Source organism: Haliotis rubra, unplaced genomic scaffold (assembly GCF_003918875.1).
Source record: "Haliotis rubra isolate DU_JTF1 unplaced genomic scaffold, ASM391887v1 Scf610, whole genome shotgun sequence".
Taxonomy (NCBI): Eukaryota; Metazoa; Mollusca; class Gastropoda; order Lepetellida; family Haliotidae; genus Haliotis; species Haliotis rubra.
In genome coordinates, this window is record NW_025767314.1 from 207,066 (window position 1) to 228,241 (window position 21,176).

The following is a 21,176-nucleotide window of genomic DNA, read 5'->3' on the forward strand; positions in this document are numbered from 1 at the left end:
TATTTGACATGTGCTTTTCTGATGCTCAGTTGTACATATTGTGTATATAAATGTACTATAGACCTGTGACCTTTAAGTACCGAATTAAGATTGATATTATATTCTTAGTCAGTACTAGTAGTGTGCTATAAACTGTGGAATCCAGCAAAGTCAAATTTCAATAGGAAACATTTATTGGAGTGACCATGGATGTTATGTGCAAGTGTATAGCCAAGATGTACAGTACCATCTACCTATCATACAGAAGGTAGTATTATATGGAGTGACCATGGATGTTATATGCAAGTGTGTAACCAAGATGTACAGTACCATCTACCTATCATATAGAAGGTAGTATTATATGGAGTGACCATGGATGTTTTGTGCAATTGTGTAACCAAGATGTACAGTACCATCTACCTATCACACAGAAGGTAGTATTATATAGAGTGACCATGGATGTTATGTGCAAGTGTATAACCAAGATGTACAGTACCATCTACCTATCATACAGGGTGTAGTATTATATGGAGTGACCATGGATGTTATGTGCAAGTGTATAACCAAGATGTACAGTACCATCTACCTATCATACAGAAGGTAGTATTATATGGAGTGACCATGGATGTTATGTGCAAGTGTGTAACCAAGATGTACAGTACCATCTACCTATCATACAGGGTGTAGTATTATATGGAGTGACCATGGATGTTATGTGCAAGTGTATAACCAAGATGTACAGTACCATCTACCTATCATACAGGGTGTAGTATTATATGGAGTGACCATGGATGTTATGTGCAAGTGTATAACCAAGATGTACAGTACCATCTACCTATCATACAGAAGGTAGTATTATATGGAGTGACCATGGATGTTATGTGCAAGTGTATAACCAAGATGTACAGTACCATCTACCTATCATACAGAAGGTAGTATTATATGGAGTGACCATGGATGTTATGTGCAAGTGTGTAACCAAGATGTACAGTACCATCTACCTATCATACAGAAGGTAGTATTATATGGAGTGACCATGGATGTTATGTGCAAGTGTATAACCAAGATGTACAGTACCATCTACCTATCATACAGACTGACTGAGTTTGGTTTTACGCCGCTTTTAGCAATATTCCAGCAACATCACGGCGGGGGACACCAGAAATGGGCTTCACACATTGTACCCATGTGGGGATTCGAACCCGGGTCTTCGGCGTGACGAGCCAACGCTTTAACCATTAGGCTACCCCACCACCCCACCTATCATACAGAAGGTAGTATTATTGCTGTGCTTTTTGGATGCATTATGATGAACATTATGAGTATATACTCTGATATAATGTTTTACAGACACAGGATAGGGACATTCTGTGTTAAACTTTGTTGTAACGTAAAGTGTAAACTAGACTAGATAACGTGCTTTTTGATAATATCTGTTGCCTGGAGATACCTGGTATTAGACTGACGCTTTTGTTATTACTGTGTAGTGGTGATGTGCATCCAAATCGTGGCTCAGAATACACCGATGTAAGTATTGTCCATGTAAATGTTTGTAGTTTACAATATTGTTTATGCTGAAATAACAATTTTGACGTAATTTGTATTACGGAAACGTGGCTGCACGCGGGCCTAAGCAATGACAACATCACGCTGTCGCGGTATCACCCACCAGTACATTGAGACCGGCCTTCACGTGGAGGCGTCGTCGTAATTTACATTAAAGAAAACTTGCATGTTAAACATAGAAAAAGACTATGAACTTCCAGGACTCGAAGCGGTCTGAGTTGACATAACTTAAAAAAATAAATCATGCGTATAGGTAACTTCTATAGAGCTAATAATCGCGCCTTTATTGGGATCTAATTGACGATTCTATTGCCAGGGCAGTAGATACAAACATAAAACAGTCATTTAAGGTGATTTTAATATTAATTTATTAAACATATCTGATGCCAACATTACCAGAGAGAGAGAGAGGTTATATGGTCTGACATAAAATCATTACTGAAGCAACTAGAGAGCTAATAGAGAGCGCCTTTTATTGGGACCTCCAGAGAGAGAGCCTGATAGGAGAGAGAGATACTGATCTAAAAGAGTCCAAATTTAAGAGAGAGAGAGAGAGAGAGAGGAAATAGTTTTTTTCTGTGTCACACATCTGTATAATACAATGTTAAAACAGACAATTTAAAATGTTCATAGAATACAGATGTCCGGCCATAAGGCCTATGAGACACATTATTTATCAACAAAACAATAATATGCGATAGAATGACTTTCAGATATTAAAAATGAAATAAAAGGGATATATTAGAAGGGTTGTTGGAGGGCACTGTATGTAATCATATGGCTGCTCGCCGCCTCTAAACATTACTGTTAGAGTATTTGCAAGAAGCTACTGTAAAATAACGCATATCATGAGGAAAATAAACTTCATGTCTTCATTATAATCAGTAAAGGATGGGTTTATTGTCTCTGCTTCCTTCCTCAGGTCAAACTTCAGGTCTGAATAAAATTCACAATTCACTGAAAAGTGGCGTTCATCTTCAATGGTATTTGTATTATGGCAGTATCTACAGATTCTATTTTCCAGCGCAATGGTTGGCTTGGTATAACGACCAGTTTCTACGTCTAAAGGGAGACAACCACTCAGGAACTTGGCGAGAACACTTCTTTCTTCTCTCTTCAAAATGCATTTAACATAAGGGCTAACAGTAGAGTCATATTTAAAACATGTGTAAGTTGTTAGTTTATTACCATTCATTCTCCCGGCATCATCCCATACTTTCTGAGACCACTCCAGGCCGTCACGGTAACTTAAAAATAATTTTAAAAACTGTATATTTTCTGTATACTCCAATTTTCAGTAATACTCCACTCAGCATTCAATCTGTGGAGGATTTGATAGTTCTGTTAATCCAAGATTTATTAAGTTTAAAGGACCAGTCATGAATCCTACGAGCTGTGCGTGATTCAGGCGTATTTCTAACACGGAAGAAAAATCTGTACAATTCAATATGTTGCATCACAGAGGAGGAAGTCCAGCCCATCTCTCCTCTTATAGCTTTGTTACTGGAATTAATTCCTGTTCCAAGGTAATGTCGACACACTTTATTTTGTATATATTGAATTTCCTTGAACACATTGACTCACCATACACCACCCCCCGACAAATCATTGCAGAGGTTGAAAATCACAAACATCGATAGCTTAGTTTAAATTTTCAGAAGGATGGCCAGTGGCATTCTCACATTGAACAAATTGTAAATAGAGTTAGTCCGATGATCAACTGTCTACGTTGCCTTAAATGTCGATTAACAAGTCAAAGTCTAAAGACTTTGTATAGTTCTTTTAATCTTTGATTACTGCGATCATATTTGGAATAATTGTACAAGAGTACACAAAAATCACAAGAGTACCTTCATGAAAAACTTCATTTAGATCCGCTGAGAGCTATTTGTGGTGCTGTGAAGGGTACGTATCATCAAAAACTTCATACTGAAACTGGGTTCATTTCATTAGCCATAAGACGGTACAATCATAAAATGAACTTGTTTTATAAAATGATTTCAAATTTGACGCCTGAATATTTATCGGAGCTCATACCTCGTACAAGCCATCGCTTATCACCTTATGAAACAAGAAACTCTGATAATATTTAAGTTCCGAATTGCCGTACGCAATTATATAAACGATCTTTCTTGCCGTCTGCTATTGTCGAATGGAATAACCTCGCTGGATATATAAAGGATTCAAAATCGATATCAATATTTAAAAACAGATTGCATAGTGACAATAGTGATGGACACGAAATTGTGCAGAATTATGGACTTAGAAACAATCAAAATTGTCTATTAGATTGGGATGCAGCAACTTAAATGGTCGTACATTTGATAGATTTATTGTCAATGATTCACGATGTTCGTGTGGTCATGCGTATGAGGATGCACATCACTACTTATTTATATGCCCAAATTATGCAGATATTCGTCATGTAAGCTACTTTTATGTCAATGGTCACAACTTGAGCATTGTATTATTTGGCAATAAGAACCTATCAAATCATATCAATACAAAATAATCTAATCCGTTCATAAGTTTATATCAATAAGCAAACGTTTTGCGTGAAAATATCAGTATGTCACAATGCTTTCTACATGAATGCATAATAATTGTTGATGTAAATATCCTGTTGCAATATGCATTTGTTTGGGGAGAGACATTAATATAGGGGTAACATTGTGTGTCAATCCCACTGTACATGCCTTAAGTACAAGAATACATATTGTTTAAACCACAATACGGTACAGTGGAATCAAAACTAATAAACCAATGCCTTATGCCCCAATAAATAGCCTGATATCCCTTTGTTTGACGTTTCATGATCCAAATCAATCTCCAAATGATAATAGGAGGGTGTTTAGTCCTCTTGCAGTTCCTGAATTGATTCCCTATTCACTCACTCAGTTACCAAATTATCTCTACTCACAGGCAACCCAGAGGCGCTATCGAATATTGGTATTGGATGTAGATGGGAAATATGGAGGACTAGGTGTTACATGCTACATGACAATCAAGTAGACATTTGGTGGTCTTTTGTAAACCATGAGAGATGTGTGTGGTCCAAACATAAACGTTTGAGGTGGCCTAATGAACAAACACACACACACACACACACACACACACACACACACACACACACACACACACACACACACACACACACACACACACACACACACACACACACACACACTATCCGTGAACCACATCAATCTCCAAATGATAACATAGGTTTGTAGTCGACTCGTCTTGCTTAAATACGAGCTTAAATACTAATATTCTCCATGTTTTACTGACCCGTGAAGGTCCGGGTTAGAATTGATTTTCAGCAACCCATGCTTGTCGTAAAAGGCGACTTACAGGATCGGGTGGCCAGGCTCTCTGACTTGATTGACTAATGTCATCGCTTCCCAATTGCGCAGATCGATGCTCATGCTGTTGATCACTAGATTGTCTGGTCCAGACTCGATTATTTACAGACTCACTCACCCACTCGTATATTACTCTCACGAAAGACATAACAACGTTAAGAAGTTGTGAATCCATACCATATGCTGTTATGTTACTTTCCAACTTCTAAATGCTCATCAAGCTTCTCACGAGTGCAAATTTCTACAATATCGAGCATATGTTCTTGTTCAGACAGGAATGTATGTCGCAGTGATTGTCACCTTGGAGAAAAGATATCGCTTATCAGTCCTTACTCTTACACCGATCTCTGTACAGACAGATTTGTGCCAAATAACAGAATGCAGTCTCATTTAGTTTGAACAAGCAAACGTGATGGGGGTTGTTCAAAAGGTCCTTGTTCTGGTCCTGTTTTTCCTATCGTTGACATCGGCCGAGCGCCCTAATATCGTGTTCATCGTGGCAGATGATTTAGGTGAGTGCAGATTTTGAAAGCAATTACAAAATTATTTTATGTTCAGTACCTTCTGAAATAGAAGCTTCTAAGATTACTCTCAATGTGTCTCAAGGTTACAAGGTTTCAAGGTCTTGTAATTCTCAGTAACCACCAACGGTGGTAGAAGAGCATATCTTTGAAATTAGCAGTATTACAACTAACATGATCGACATGACATTTAACATCTTTTAGCTAAGAAGGTTCTTCAATTGTTTGGAAAATTATAATAACGCGGACTGATGAACTTTGATCTAGGTTCTGTAAAGGCTGAACATCGGAACAGGTAATGAAATTCGTCAGCAATGCCAGATGTATTACAAAGGGAACATTTCCTCTGATCACGTGGTATATTGTTCCAACAACCGGTCTCTACAGGAAAGTAATGGTTAGAGGTTCTAATTGTCAGTAAAGTGTGTGAAAGTGACTTTGGACGCAACAGATAATTATCGAAAAATGGAATAGTTTTGAAGACTCTATCGTAATTAGCTTGTGTACTGCTTCTAATTTCACTACGCCAGGATTTAATAAATTGGTCTTTGTAAATATTCGATTGATCGCAGAAGCCATCCATTGGTCATCGTACATATGGGCGTTATTTATTACATGTGTTAATTCACAGTTATTTAGAATCTCTATAATAAACAATAGCCAAGTGTTTTGAGACATATTACGGTCGTAATTTTAAATAGTCATAGGTCATTTTAGACCGCTGAATTGGGTAATCGTTACATTGTAGTTTATGCCAGTAGCTTATAATTAATCGTTATCTTAATGGTATTACTACGATAGTGTATAAACTCTGTCAAAGCAGTGCATTCGGGGAAATCTCTCTGTGTTTGTGCAGGATGGAATGATCTTGGTTTCCGGAATCCTGACATGAAGACCCCAAACATCGACAAACTTGCCACAGAGGGAATCATCTTCAATAATGCATACGTCCAGCCTCTTTGCAGCCCGTAAATTGTTACATTCTTTCGCTCTCACTTAACAAGAACCATAAGTGTTTTAACAAAAGACATTACCTCAAGCGAACGCAGGTCAGGGAATACATTCACACACGCACGCACGCACGCACGCACGCACGCACGCACGCACGCACGCACCTGTACATGTAACGAATAATACATTTTCTAACTGCCAAATGAACTAACTGTGTAATGGAATACACAGGTCATTCATTGTTTCAGATCCTGTACTACCTTGATGAGTGACATAACAAACATCATTACGTCAAATTTGTGCAACGAATAAAAAACCCCATTAATTCGCACTTGTATATGAAATTAGCTACATGATCAATCAAATTTAATCACATAACGGACATCAAAAGTGTATATACATTTTGAAACTCAAAATTCATCTGGGGGTTTGAAGAAATTAATTGATTTTAGGATGAGCTTTCTTACTGAACTCGTGTAATGGTATTACAATATTACACAGATATCACTTCACACACTTTCAGATCCCGTACAGCTCTGATGAGTGGAATGTATCCATTCCATGCAGGCATGCAGGTAAATATATCCTTTATCATTTACCTAACGCATTTAGCCAAGACATAAGCTTATAACATTAAAACATGTCATACCATTTAAGTAAGCACATTAGACAAATGAAAGTGGGACTTGTATCGTCGACACACAAGAGCACATATTGTATACCTTTAAGGTGTCAACACTATGTTTGCCGACAAGGTTACTGTGGGAAAGATAACGATTAATCTCGCGAAACCTCCAAGCCGGATTCCACTCACAAGACGCTGGATTGTCATCTACAGTGACAGTGACACCGACTAAAGCGTGGTCTGACCTCTCAGATGGTTTGATTCGAAAGCAGTGAATTAACATAATCAAATAACACAGAATCGATGTAGTGATCGTTTCATTTATTTTGCCAACTCTGTTTCAGTATTATTTGTAAATAATAGGATAATCTCCTTTTTCAGCGAATAAATATGCCAACAAAGAGTCAGCAGGGTTTTTTTAAATTTTGGTTCATAATGAAACCAGTGTTTGCAATGGAAATCATGTATCACAACACACGATAAGTTACTTAATGCTGATGCAACCAGTTCTATACAGAGAAACAGTAATGTGAAAATGATAAATAGAAGTCATCACTCGTTGGATTTTCAATTTTCACGATATCAACCTTACCAATGACTTGGGAAATGCCGATAAACTAAGGGTCGATTGATTAATTTATTGTTTCCCTATTGAAATAACATTTGTAATGAATCCCCATTCATCTTATATGCAATATATATTAGGACATAAATAAATGCATTAAGCGAAATATTTATACTGTAGTTCATGTCCATAAAAAAATGTTGATTGTATTAAAAGAAATTCTTCTACTGTTTTAGGTTACATCTTTCACTCAGTGTTCAACTGGAAGTTTTTGACTGTAGGTGGGGGTCGTTCGTCTATAGCTTCCTTTGGTCCTCTTTCCTGATACTGGAAGAAACTCATTATCACTTCACAACAGAGTCAATTTCCTTTTCAGCACATGGCACTTGTCCGTGACCAACCCGTATGTGTGCCCCTCAACTATACACTACTCCCCCAGGAACTAAAGGGACTCGGCTATGCTACGCACATAATTGGAAAGTAGGTACCATCAAGGAAAACAAAAACCATAACATATCAAATGGAATAAATAAAAGATCTTCAGTGGATGCAATATTGGAATCTTTATTTTATCTTCTGGACCAATCGTTCTCTTACATGTACACCAATGTACATATATTCATGCATGTTGTCGTGGCGTTTCGATTTGTACAAAAGTGCATATCTGATTAATTTTAAGTGGCATTTCGGAGCAGAACTGTAAGTTTTCACTTTCATTTCAGATGGCATCTTGGTTTTTGCAAGTGGGAGTGCACCCCAACGTACCGAGGCTTTGATACTTTCCTGGGTTATTACGTTGCGACTGAAGACTACTTCACTCACTCTGACGGTGGGCATGATACCGTTTGTTTGATGCATATGGTTGTAAAATGTACTATCAGTACAACTATGTCAATGTGAACACGTGTACAATAGTTCCACATATTTAATTTATATTTCATCAGGGGGGTACTTGGACTTCAGAGACAATAAGCTTCCCGCAAGAAACTATTCTGGAGAATATTCTGCTGTAAGTATTGTAACAGATTAACAATATTTTTTTTTTCAATTTCGTGATAGCAATGAGAATTGTGTTTAAAAACTCATACTTTCTGCGATATATCTATATCCTCTGGGCTGTTTGTTGGTTTGGTGAGTGTAAATGTTCCTATTCATCATCGGTTTCTCATTTCAGAACACATTCGCCCAGAGAGCCGTTGACATCATCCATCGTCACAATATATCACAGCCGTTGTTTATGTACCTCCCGTATCAAAGTGTGCATGGTCCAATTGAGGTACATGAAATGCACAGTATATTGATAACGTGTACCAGTTTACTTTGACATCTTTTCTCGTATTATATATATATTTGTTGTGTCAGTGAGGGGGGATTTTACATGTGTTTGTTAATAATGCATATGGAGCAAAACCATTTTTCGTGTACCTCCCGTATCAATGTGTACATGCTCATATTGAGGTACATAGAAATCACAGCAATGAGAGCATCTGTTGTCTGTTTGAATATTTACATGCAAATGGGATTATGGCGGTATTACTGACGGCATTGTTTACCTTTGCTTACACTGGATATGAATATGTTTCTTTGTCAATGTATGTACCTCAAAGTTTAACATCACAGGTCCCGAAGAGGTATGAGGATATGTATCCAAATGTGATTAACCAAGGGCGGAGACAGTACAGTGGTATGTAGTTTGTATCCGTATTTCCTTCACAGTTATCACTGAAATCTACATAGTTAACAAAAGAACAAATTTCAAATTTACTTTGTAACATGCATTTGATTTGAGTGACCATCATAACGTTCACACACCATGAAATATCTGAAATACTGTTCAAAGCACTGGTCAACAGCTTCTTCTCCCAACAGGAATGGTGTCTGCACTGGATGAGGCAGTCGGGAATGTTACCAAAGCCCTGAAGGATCGGGGCTTGTTTGAAAATACTCTGATTCTATTCACCGCAGATGTAAGTAGTTGCAGTATAATAGGGAGAGTTAATTTTCAATCACTTCCTACAGAATGATATTGATGTCGGTATAAAGTCTTGTTAAAAATGTTGATACTTGTTTTCAATATTAAATAATATTTGCCTAAAGCTAACAGAATTATAACAAGCATGCAATCGAGGGCTGCAACAGAAACTGCAATTGGATCACGCAACAAGAGAAAGACACGTATGCCACATATGAGGTCAATGGTATACATTACGAACATCACGATGTCACCATCGCAACATCAGGGGCGGTGGGATAGCCCACTTGTTGAAAGCGTTCGTTCGTCCCGCCGAAGACCCGGGTTCGATTTCCCAGATAGGTACATTGTGAAGTCCATTTCTGGTGTCCCCCACCGTGATTTTGCTGGAATATTGCTAAAAGCGGCGTAAAACTAAACTCACTCACTCATTACAGCATCAGGAGTACGCCGACGTGCTATTTGTGCACATTTGTTTCAGTTAATGAAAACGTAAATTCATTTTCTCTATAGTTACAGCAACAGGTACTTGTTTTTCTGGATAGTTATGTTCCATCAAACTGCTAGTTGCAACTTTGGATCGATATTTCAATCGAAAATGAAGAGTATGATTTTCGTGACTTGTGTGGGCAGCTTTGTGAATAATGACTAATCAGCCTACAGCGCTTGATTTTTATCATTACATATAACTTGCCAAAAAAAAAAGTATTACATCCTCTATTTTTGCAAATGGGTGCTGAAAAAAACTGTTCCTATTTCATTGTATACGTAGTTGTCTTCTTATGAATGAAAGCAGTTGCAATTGTATATACATGTAATTACGTCTGACAAAATTATAAGCATGAGCCACCTACCAGCTCTATAGAAATACATAATGAAAATCATGCTTTTTAATTAGGAATATGAGAATCAAGAAGAAATTGAACTGCTACATGAGCGTGTTTATTTCAGTAAACGATGAGTTTCAATAAATGGGGTATTCCTGGGAAGCAGAATGGGTTGTTTTTGTATAATTCCTTTGATGTGGTGGCAATGTGATTTTAAGGGATTGAAATCTGGAATGAATAAGAATTTTACGGTGAGCTGAGTTTGAGTTATGAGTAATTGAGTTATGTTCACTGGAAATCACGTATTGTCCTTGATTGATTGAATGAGAGTGATCACTGTTTAGAGACAATTACTGTTTAAATATATATTTAAACATAAAAAGGAATATTTGTGTAAAGATGGTCAAAGTTCTAATCTTGTAACAAACAATCTTTCTGATAACAAACCAATGCTAATTCAGAATGGAGGCCCCATCGAAGCGTATGCTAACAATTGGCCTTTGAGAGGAGGGAAGTACACGATCTGGGAAGGGGGCACGAAGGGGGGCATCCTTCATGTATGGTGCTGGGCTCCAGAAGACTGGGACGACACACGATGGGTAACGCTATAAAATACATTTAGAGTGAGTGAATTAAAGTTCATAGTCACAGCGGCAGTATTGCAACCATATCGTGACTAAAAATAGTTATAAATTCATGATAAATAGAATACATTTAGATATTTTACAGAAGTGTTCCAGTGATGATCCAAAGTAAAATATATTATCCTACTTCGAATTTCAACAGACATACTGTAAATCAGCAATGCGTGAGTGAGTTTAGTTTTACGCCGCTTTCAACAATATTCCAGCAATATCACGGCGGTTGACACCAGAAGTGGGTTTTACATATTGTACCCATGTGGGGAGTCGAACCCTGTTCATCGGCTTGACGGGCGAACACTTTAACAACAAGGCTACCCAACCGCCCCGGTAAATCAGCAAAAGACAATAGCCTAGACATGCACTTGTCACAGACGTGTAAAAAAAAAAAAATCTCACTAAACTAATTTTATGGCAGGTAAGGAAATTCAAAATACACCTTCAGCGAAATACTTTTTCTATTCCTCTTTCTGTTTAATGTGTACAAACTGCTTCCATGGTGTAGTGGTTAGAGCGTCCGCCCGGAGAGTGGAAGGTCACAGGCTCGATCCCCGGCCGCGTAATACCAAAACACGTTAAAATATGGTACTTGTTGGTCCCTGCCTGAAGCTTGGCATTAATGGGTACCGCAAGGACTAGTCAGCTCCGAGTCAGTATATTGTGTGTAAGCGGGGTATTCATACTTAACTGCGACATGCTGTTTCAGTGAGCTAGCACTATAAAACCAGCTTCAGTTTGGAATAGTACAAGCAGCCACACTCCTGCATGCACTTCGTCATGTGAGCGAAATATTCTTAAGTACGAGGTTAAACCTCATTTCACCTCACCTTATTGTGTACGTCAATTTAAATTAAGTATAATGATGTAGTCATTGTTTGGGAGCTTAACACATACATGTATGGTATATTTTCTAAGTGAATTCTTTCTACCTCTAAACAGACTGATCCACGCCGTCGACTGGAAGCCAACTTTGGTATCTGCTGCTGGTGGAACTCCGGGTGAGGAGATTCTTGAATATGTCCCCTATTGTCTTGAGAATAGCAAAAATATAGTATGTATATATATAGTCTGACCAGAAATTATTGAGAATTTTAGGAATATGTTTAATTGGATTTCTAGTATAAACAACCTTGACCAGCTATCAAGTGCTTGGTTTCATTTAAGAGAGACAACTCCGTTAATCCTTTTTCATTAGTTTGTGAAGAGTTATCCACCTTTGTTTACTTGCTAGCAGACGGCATTTTCAGTGATCCTCAGTATGGATGATTTAAAGAAGAGGAAGTTGATTTTAGAGTATTATGACAAGGACATCAGATCAGCTAAAGTGATTTCAAGTAGAACAGGCATCCCTTTATCCACTGTTTATCGTGTTTTGAAAAATATTGCAAATGGATATGGCATTGCGCACCAGGGAGGCGCAAGTAGGCCCAGAAAATTGACTGTCGGTGACAGGAGGCGGCTAGGTATTCTTGTTTCTAAAAACAAACGAAGGAGTTTAGAAGACTTAAGGCTCGATATGATTGATAGAGAAACTGTGGCTGTCTGTAAGGAGACAATTAGAACTGAGCTGCATGCAATGGGTTGGCAGAAAAGTCGAGGAATTCCATCACCGATCATGAAACCTGAACAAAAGGAGCGACGGTTGAACTGGTGCTTACAGCATAGAAATTTTAACTGGGACAATGGGATTTTCTCAGATGAAAGTTCTGTGTGGCTGTCTCCTAATACACTGAATTTCTGGACCAAACAAACTGAAAAACCTTTGTATCAGCGCCCAAAGTACAGTCCGAAATTTAACGTGTGGGGTGGCATATCTGTGTTAGGGGCAACGCCCCTCTGTGTATTTAAAGGGAATATGAACAGTGAGCGGTACACATATATTCTCGAGGGACATTTACATCTGCTCACGTGTTCTATGGAAATGTTTGGATTTTCCAGCAGGACAACGACCCAAAACATCGTTCAAAGCATTCACAGGCCTGGTTTCGGACCCAAATTATGACATTATCAGATTGGCCAAGCTATAGCCCTGACCTAAATCCAATAGAAAATGTTTGGGGACTTATGAAAGAAAGTGTCAATAAGAAAAATCTGACAAATATTGCTGAAATAAAAGAAGAGGTGGTCCGATATTGGGACAGCATGGGCCACGACTTTCTAACTATCTTTGATCAGTAGTATGCCGCGCCGCATTGAAGCCTGCATTGCTGCCCATGGTGACTTGACAAAATACTAACTGTTCACCTGTCTTTGAATCTGGAGTTATGTTCTGCTAATATTCACATTTAATACGTGAGTAATGAGTGGAAAAAAAGAAATTACAATCTTAAATTCTCAATAATTTCTTGTTGTACTGTATGTAGTAACTGTAGAACTGGTGAGGTATTTTAAACTGTCTTTAGTCTGTTTTCCTCTGTCAAAAAGGAACACATAAGCAATTTACTTCGAATGTTTATATTCCTTTCATTGTATGTGGACACAGAAACTACTATTGATGGAATGAGTCAGTGGGAGTCTATTCGAAATGGCCTCCCCTCTCCAAGGACAGAGTTCATCTACAACATTGACTACTTTGAAGATGCATTCGAAGGGCATGCTGCAATAAGGTATTTTCAGAAGTCGTATCTTTCATCTTGCTTTTCAAGCAAATATTTATTTGTGTGATTTACATGTACATATGACGATTTGTATATCAATGACCTCCTTCAGATGCAATATCAAGTCAACTACTCTCAACCCACTAGTGATCTTAAAACAAAGATACGCTCATCGAATATGACAGTGTCTGCCTTACTATGTATCAGGGTAGGAGACTACAAGCTGATGCTGGGGTATCCTGGAGCTTTTGACGGCTGGCACAAACCTATGAACAGAACCGAGGATGATATCCCTGCACAACCAGTTTTCTACACGGGAGATGAACCAGTCCATCTCTTCAACATTCGAGGTATTCGATTAACCTACCTGTGTTGCCTTTCATAGTTATTCTAGGTGCTGAATACTCGTATACGTCGAAGAAAACTAGCAGTGTCTTTCGAAGGGACTCGTGATTATCCCCGATCCCTTAAACAGTATATACAAGAGCTGTTGGAACCCACACATACCGATACATGTTTTCGGTTTTCATCTTCTGATTATAACTAATATAAGCTTCTTCCCGATCTCAGGGCACTGACTGCTTCCATCATTGTTTTAAATGCATGTTGTTTTGATAATAGAACATTCTTTCTCTAAACAAATATTCTTATACACATCCAGAGGATCTTACTGAGCACAACAACCTTGCACAAACGATGCCGGATATGGTGGCGAAGTTGCGAACCAGGCTTGAGGAGTACAATAAGACTATGGTGCCAGCCAATTATCCTGATGGAGATCCAGCTTCTGACCCAAGCAATTTTGGAGGTGTTTGGAGCCCTGGGTGGTGCTAAACAGATGGAGCTAATAGACATTGTTCATGCAAAGTGTGTACTTTGTACGTTCAAAATAGGATAATTTGTCACTTGTCCACATCAATGTTGCTTCGTATTAAAGTAATTATAATGGACATAGCCAGAGTTACGAGTGATTGGTTAATATCTGATCAACTGTAGCATGAGCAAAGAATGCTGGCTAAATCATGACGGCTGATACTTTTTGAAAATTCCAATTAAAACATCAGTCATTGCATATATTCTGTGACTGAGCGTCATTTGTCCAATACATAATCTAAACAAATATACATATTTGTTTCTGTTTATGGTGCTTGCTTGCTCATTACAAAAGCATATTCATAATGAATTTCGGGGTGGGAAACCGTTTGAACGTTAAGTTAGTGCTCTCGAAACTGATCTTTGTTCTTACAACCGAGCATAACATTATATTTCATGACTTTTCTGAGAGTATATGTGATGACATAGTTCCATTCTATCTATTTGTCGCGATGGAGGTAGCCTAGTGGTTAAAGCGTCGTTCGTCACGCCGAAAACCCGGGTTCGAGTCCCACATGATTCCCACAAGTTCAGTTCGGGTGTTCCTCGCTGTGATATTGTTGGAGTGTTGTTAACAGCGACGTAAAACTAACTCACATCTAACTTGTGTTTTCTTGAACATATTGTGTGTTTCCATGATATTTCATTCTGCACTTATGTTTGAAACTGATATATGTTAAGTGTAGACTGCACCCAAATATATAGCGTTCATTGAATCTCATAAAAGTTGCTAGAATATTCCTACAATGTTGATGAAGGTTGAACAGCAGTGATTTTTACAAATGCCAGATCATGTAGGTCACATCTTAGACAAAGAAAGGGTTAATCAGTCTATTCTAGGACAATGGAAGGTATACAGATAGACAGACATATGGCATGCAATACAAAGCTCTCTTACTTCTTTTAAACAGGCAAACGAGATTTGGGTTCGGCTGCTCCTTGCTCCCATTTTCTTATCACTGTAATCAGCACAACGCCAAAGAAGCCATGTTAACACTCTCCGGTAGTCGTGTTGTCAGGGAAACATGTAGTCTCATTCAGGTTAAATTAGCGAATGGGATGGAGTTCAACAGCACCTTGGTCTAGTTCTGTATTTTTTTATCATTGTCGTCGGCACAACATCCTAATATCGTTTTCATTGTGGCAGATGATTTAGGTGTGTGAATATTGAAGCAAGTACTAAGTACTTTTATGTGACTGACTGAGTTTGGTTTTACGCCGCTTTTAGCAATATTCCAGCAATATCACGGCGGGGAACACCAGAAATGGGCTTCACTCATTGTACCCATGTGGGGATTCGAACCCGGGTCTTCGGCGTGACGAGCCAACGCTTTAACCACTAGACTACCCCACCGCCCCACTTTTATGTGAACTACATACACAAAAAATATCTTTTTTTTTCACGGAAGATATGTTAAAGGTCACACGCAACGTAAAACACGACTTTGCAGATTCTGATACCTTTCGTTATGGACTTACCGAAACAAATCATCAAAAATGCAAATTCAACTTATAAAGTTAAAAAATAACGCGATTGAAAAAACCGCGCGAAATCGTAGTTCAAACGATTCACTAATTTTCCCCCAGCGTTTGGGGGAATTCAAGTGGTTTCAACAGCTGGGGTGCGCTCATGGCACTTGCGCAGTGAAATAGGTTCGAGCAGCTTGGAAGTGGGTTGTCCGGTGAATACTCGGTGAAGGCTTTGGTGTGAGCTATTTTTCTAATGTTTTGTTGATATTTCACAGGTGCGAGCTTTTCATATGTTATGACAGTAAATTAACTGTTTATGTAATTTCATTTGTCTATTTCACCACACGTTCTTTTTACCAAGTCACTTTCTCAGTTCGATACTTAAAAGCAATGTCATTATTTAGCGTTGACAGAATTTCTAACTGTGATATAGATATGTCGTTGTCACAGACAAAACTCAATGTCTTGTTTTATTGACACCTGTGTGTCTGCCTTCCTGTCTGCTAATGACAATATTCAATACACAACTGCGATCACTGGCCACATGCAATTTGAACTTAAAACCAATCAGGCTATACACCATAAACAAAATGCATTGATTAACTGCCAAAGTTCGGTCTCTGTCACATTATGTAATTACACAGACAGGCAGGTGTGATACTTGAACACATGATATGTTATGATGTCTGTTGATTGCAAAATGTTATACACAAAAAATTAGCATGTATTAACAAAACCCAACATCTCTATATACACACACACAATGAGCCGTGAGGGCATCTGCAAATGAACCAGCCGTTACCCTTGAGTGCACACCCACCCGCTCTGACTGGGTTCGGTATCCCGGTTGCTTCGTTTTTGGGGAAGTAAACCCAAGTACACAATATTGCACTTTTGATTTGCAATTGTACGCTTATAATTTTGTTTATATGTTTTTTCATAATCAGCAATGTGTATTATATGTCATGAATAAGTGATAATTGTGATTTTTTGGTTGCATGTGACCTTTAACACTGTTGTCTTTACTCTCTGTGTGCTTGTGGGGGCTGGAATGATGATGGTTTTCTGAATCCAAACTGAAGACCCCAAACATCGATAAACTGGCTACAAAGGGAATCATCTTCGATTATGCATACGAAATAACAAAATACTGCACCTCGCGCAGAAAAGCATTCACTCACTTTTGGTCATTAACCTGCTATATGATGCAACATTTGATTGCCAGATAAAATCAGACCACAATGCCGGATATTTACACTTCATTTAATGATACTAGTGAAATTTGTAGGCTTTTCACATTAACAAATTGCCAAAGGCTAAATATTAGAATGAGAAACCCTGTCAGTAACATCATTCATATGGACCTATAACTTTTCCCCTAGTTACTTCACAGGGCGCTCGAAAAATATATCCGCTAAACTTACCATGTAACGATGGAACACAATCGGCGATATTTTCGCTATCAAATTTGCTAAATTAAAGATGCTAACTATATCTAATCAACGTGGTCGTTCCGATCCATCTTTTATATGTACGATTTCGTGACGATAGCGAGCAGACTAATGGGGGGAAGGGATTGTCATTGTTTTATTTTGCCCATGAAAAGAGAACTTTCGTGTATTGAGACTGCTTTATTAACGTTTTCACTAAAAGTAACGAAGGGCGTTGTCCTGGTGACGTATATCTTGCCACAGTATCGATGTAAATGCTATGAAACTTCTAACCACCCGTTCCCGGATTTTTCGATAGTAAATAACTAAATGTATTGTGTGTCGCCCAGTAGTGAAGGCCCACCGTCGGCAGTCATTGCCGGGGTCAGTGTGGAAGCGTAGCGTAGCAGGCCTCGGGAACCAGGCTGGTTATCACTTTCATTACCTGCGGACGCATCCGTTCATCGTTCATCTATTGACACTTCCTCAGGCAAATAAACGACGACTGCCCAGAAACGTCGTGTGTAAATAATAAAGAAGTTGCACATCCATATCAAGTGTCTTGTATTAGTATCAAACATCTGACGATTGTTTGCAGCAAAAACGTATTATTTTGCAGTGTGTCGTAAAAAATGTACTATATCCAAAACCCAAGAGTAATTTTGAGAAGAGATTACGATGGATCCAACTCAGTGGTCGACCAGATAAACTCCTCAAGTATCAACCGAAACAGATATGCTTGAAAGAAGGCACGGTTCTCTTTATAAGTAGACCATGTGGACCTATATGACTATACGTAGTGTCGTGTCCACTGTTTCATCGGTTTATAATGTTATGATGCTTCAGTATTTATTTACTTTTCGAATATTTCAGTCCCTGGTATGGTGATCTACCTTCAATTGTTGGAAATCCATAGCCTGTTTTTAAATTGTATTGTTCTCTTTAAAAATGTCGTTTTATGATAGCATGCTAGGTTTACTTTAATATCTGTGCTACACTGGTAGTTTTACTGTTCTTCATCAACAGTCTTTTAGTTTCTAATTTTATTGTTCTATAATACAATAATGAATTGTTCTCGTCACGATATGGCTGAAATATTGTCGATGTGGCGATAAATCTTAACTCACTCACTCACTCGAATATTTCAAATGAATCATAGTACCTAATGAAAAGGGAAAGGATGATTATATATTAATTGTATTATAAAGATATCTAGATATGTAAACAGGATATTTTAAGCTACCCAGTTGCTAAAACTTTCAATATGTGTGTTACCATGCCTATTATTTTACAAGACAATTACAAGGAACTAATTCTTCCAGCTTTATAGCGGCGTCTGGAAATAACAGTTTGCACCCGACAATCCAGTGATCAACAGCATGAGCATCTATCTATGCAACTGAGATACCCACGGTGAATGTGCAAGCAAAACAAAACGAAAAACTTGAATCAGAAATAGAATGTTTGAAGTTAAAAAGAAAATATCTAACAAAGAAAATCAATCAACTAGAAGTATACGTCTACAGCTATTGTCTATAATGAAATTGGAATTGAAAACCGGTGCATTATCTGGAAATATTTACTTAAAATATAGTGAATGCAAGTGTCCCCTGGATTTCGGTCCCGTTGCTGCGGGTCTTGTTGGTCTTGTGCGTCTGTGTCCTGGGCAAGGTTGACTGACGTTTCCAGTTAGAGCTAGCTGATGCAGCACTGCATGAGCAGTTAGGTATATTCGAATACATGATGTATCCTGAAGGACACAACAAACATTCAAGTGAGTAAATGTTGTTGTAAACCGCATAAGCAATATTGCAGCTATTCGCGGCTTGAAAATCCTTCCTACCGAAACGAATATAGAATAACACTGATGGGCACTAAAACTGTAATATGCTGGACGTTCTGCCTAATAGCAGTATGACAATGACTTGGAATCTGCCTTGGATTTATCCCTAATACCAACATGACTGGGTATTTCACAAAATAGGATCTCAATGTTAGCCGCAGACAGATTCAAATGCCGTTTTCAATAGTTAAAACCGGATGGTCAATTATAAGGTTGTTGAATGCATTTAGGTAGAATAACTATTTGGAAATATAATATATCTGCTTCCATTAATAAGTTTAATAAGTAGCAAAGTTAATAGGATAACCCTGACCTCTGTCGTAAACAATAGAACTTCCATCGGTTTATAGTAGAGATAGAGTATCACCATGAGTAGTGAATGAGTGAATTTAGTTTAACGCCGCCCCCAGCAATATCCCAGCTATATGGCGGCGGTTTGTAAATAATCGAGTCCATACCAGACAATCCAGTGATCAACGGCATGAGCATCGATCTGTGCAATTGAGAACCGATTATGACATGTGTCAACCAAGCCAGCGAGCCCTACCACCCAATCCCGTTAGTCGCCTCTTACGACAAGCATGGGTTATTGAAGGTTCATTCTAACTCGGATCTTCACGGGTGTCATCATTAGTAACAGCTGCAACTGACAAGATGTTTCCATTCGTTGTTCCATCGGTGTATATCCTTGTGTGATCGACATATGGGTGTTTAATTTCCAGGAAGGCTTGTGCATATGACAAGGGGTTTGTATCAGCCTTTTCAATTTCGTTATGTCCAGATTGATAACAGACTATATTGACTGACACGGTGGCACGTCAGGCAGTTTGAAATCAGCAATTGCAGGCACATTTATCTTTGCATCTGTTATATGAATGTGGGGCAGTCCAGGTGTTTTTGTTCACCGAATTATATTCGGGAGCTTTTAAACATTTAAGTTTCATATTTTTAAAATATACAATTACAGATGAAAAACATTTTAAGTAAGAAAACGAACGAATGCTCAATATTTTATTCGTTCAAAACAAAACAAAAAGACACAGCATACTATATACCCAAACATGTATTGGACCCAGAGCTACTGTCACTCAGTAGCAATAAAACAATGACCTTTTGTGTTTCATGCTTTCAGTAATAACTGATCGTGATGAAAAAAAGCAGTTTTAAGAGAATTCTGTGTCATCTCATCTTTTATGATGAAGGCAGTAATCTTTTATAAACAATAATTATGAGTCTGCCCACTGTAATGAGTGTCACTATAATTGAGCTATATTATGTTGATGGGAACTTTATCATATTTTACCCAGAAGCCAAAAAACTCTCCATGCACGTTAAATTAACTCAACATACTCGAAACTATTCCATGTTCCATAATTACGAGCAGATTTATGACATCAGAGGTCAATTTCTCAACCAGGAAAACACACATCAATATTTATGATTCCACGGCCAGGTTTCGTGGAACAAGTACCCCTTAGTATTCTCTTCAAGTTACAACACCCGTGTCGTTTGCTATTGTTTCACTATGTAATAACAGTTTCAAGCAATTGTGTCAATGCTTGTATATTGTACGTATGAGTATTATTTCGGCGCACATTTGCAATTTCATGTCGACAACGCTTCGAATGTTTAGCTTTGATTGTGGGTTTGCATTTGAATGCACGATGCTGTAAAGTAGAGAGAGAGCGAGAGAGTAACCTCCCTTGAACCACCGAATCCCGTGGGATCACGCAGCCTTACTTTGTTAATGCTATCAAGCAGTTCAGTGATTAATTCATCGTGTTTCTCCCCAGCATCGCTTTCATGAACCCTTGTGGATTTACACATCCCTTCAGATTTTAGCAACTATTGACAAATGTCGCCAAGTATTAAAACGACACACATTCAGTGATGTTGTAAGAACAGATATACTTTGAAAGACGTGGTCTTACTACCCTCTCATGGCGACAAA

At 38.2% G+C, this 21,176-nt stretch overlaps 1 protein-coding gene across 1 annotated transcript; it reads left to right on the forward strand.

Moving 5' to 3' along the window:
• Positions 1-5,270: 5,270 nt before the first annotated feature.
• LOC124255872 (arylsulfatase B-like) lies at positions 5,271-14,729 on the forward strand. Its single transcript, XM_046689816.1, is given in 15 exon segments — positions 5,271-5,422; positions 6,288-6,399; positions 6,906-6,957; positions 7,949-8,052; positions 8,295-8,401; positions 8,517-8,581; positions 8,747-8,848; positions 9,193-9,256; positions 9,442-9,539; positions 10,833-10,910; positions 10,912-10,970; positions 11,952-12,010; positions 13,495-13,618; positions 13,817-13,959; positions 14,271-14,729. Coding segments are annotated over 15 exon segments (1,440 nt in total). The 5' UTR covers positions 5,271-5,322; the 3' UTR covers positions 14,444-14,729.
• Positions 14,730-21,176: the final 6,447 nt, after the last annotated feature.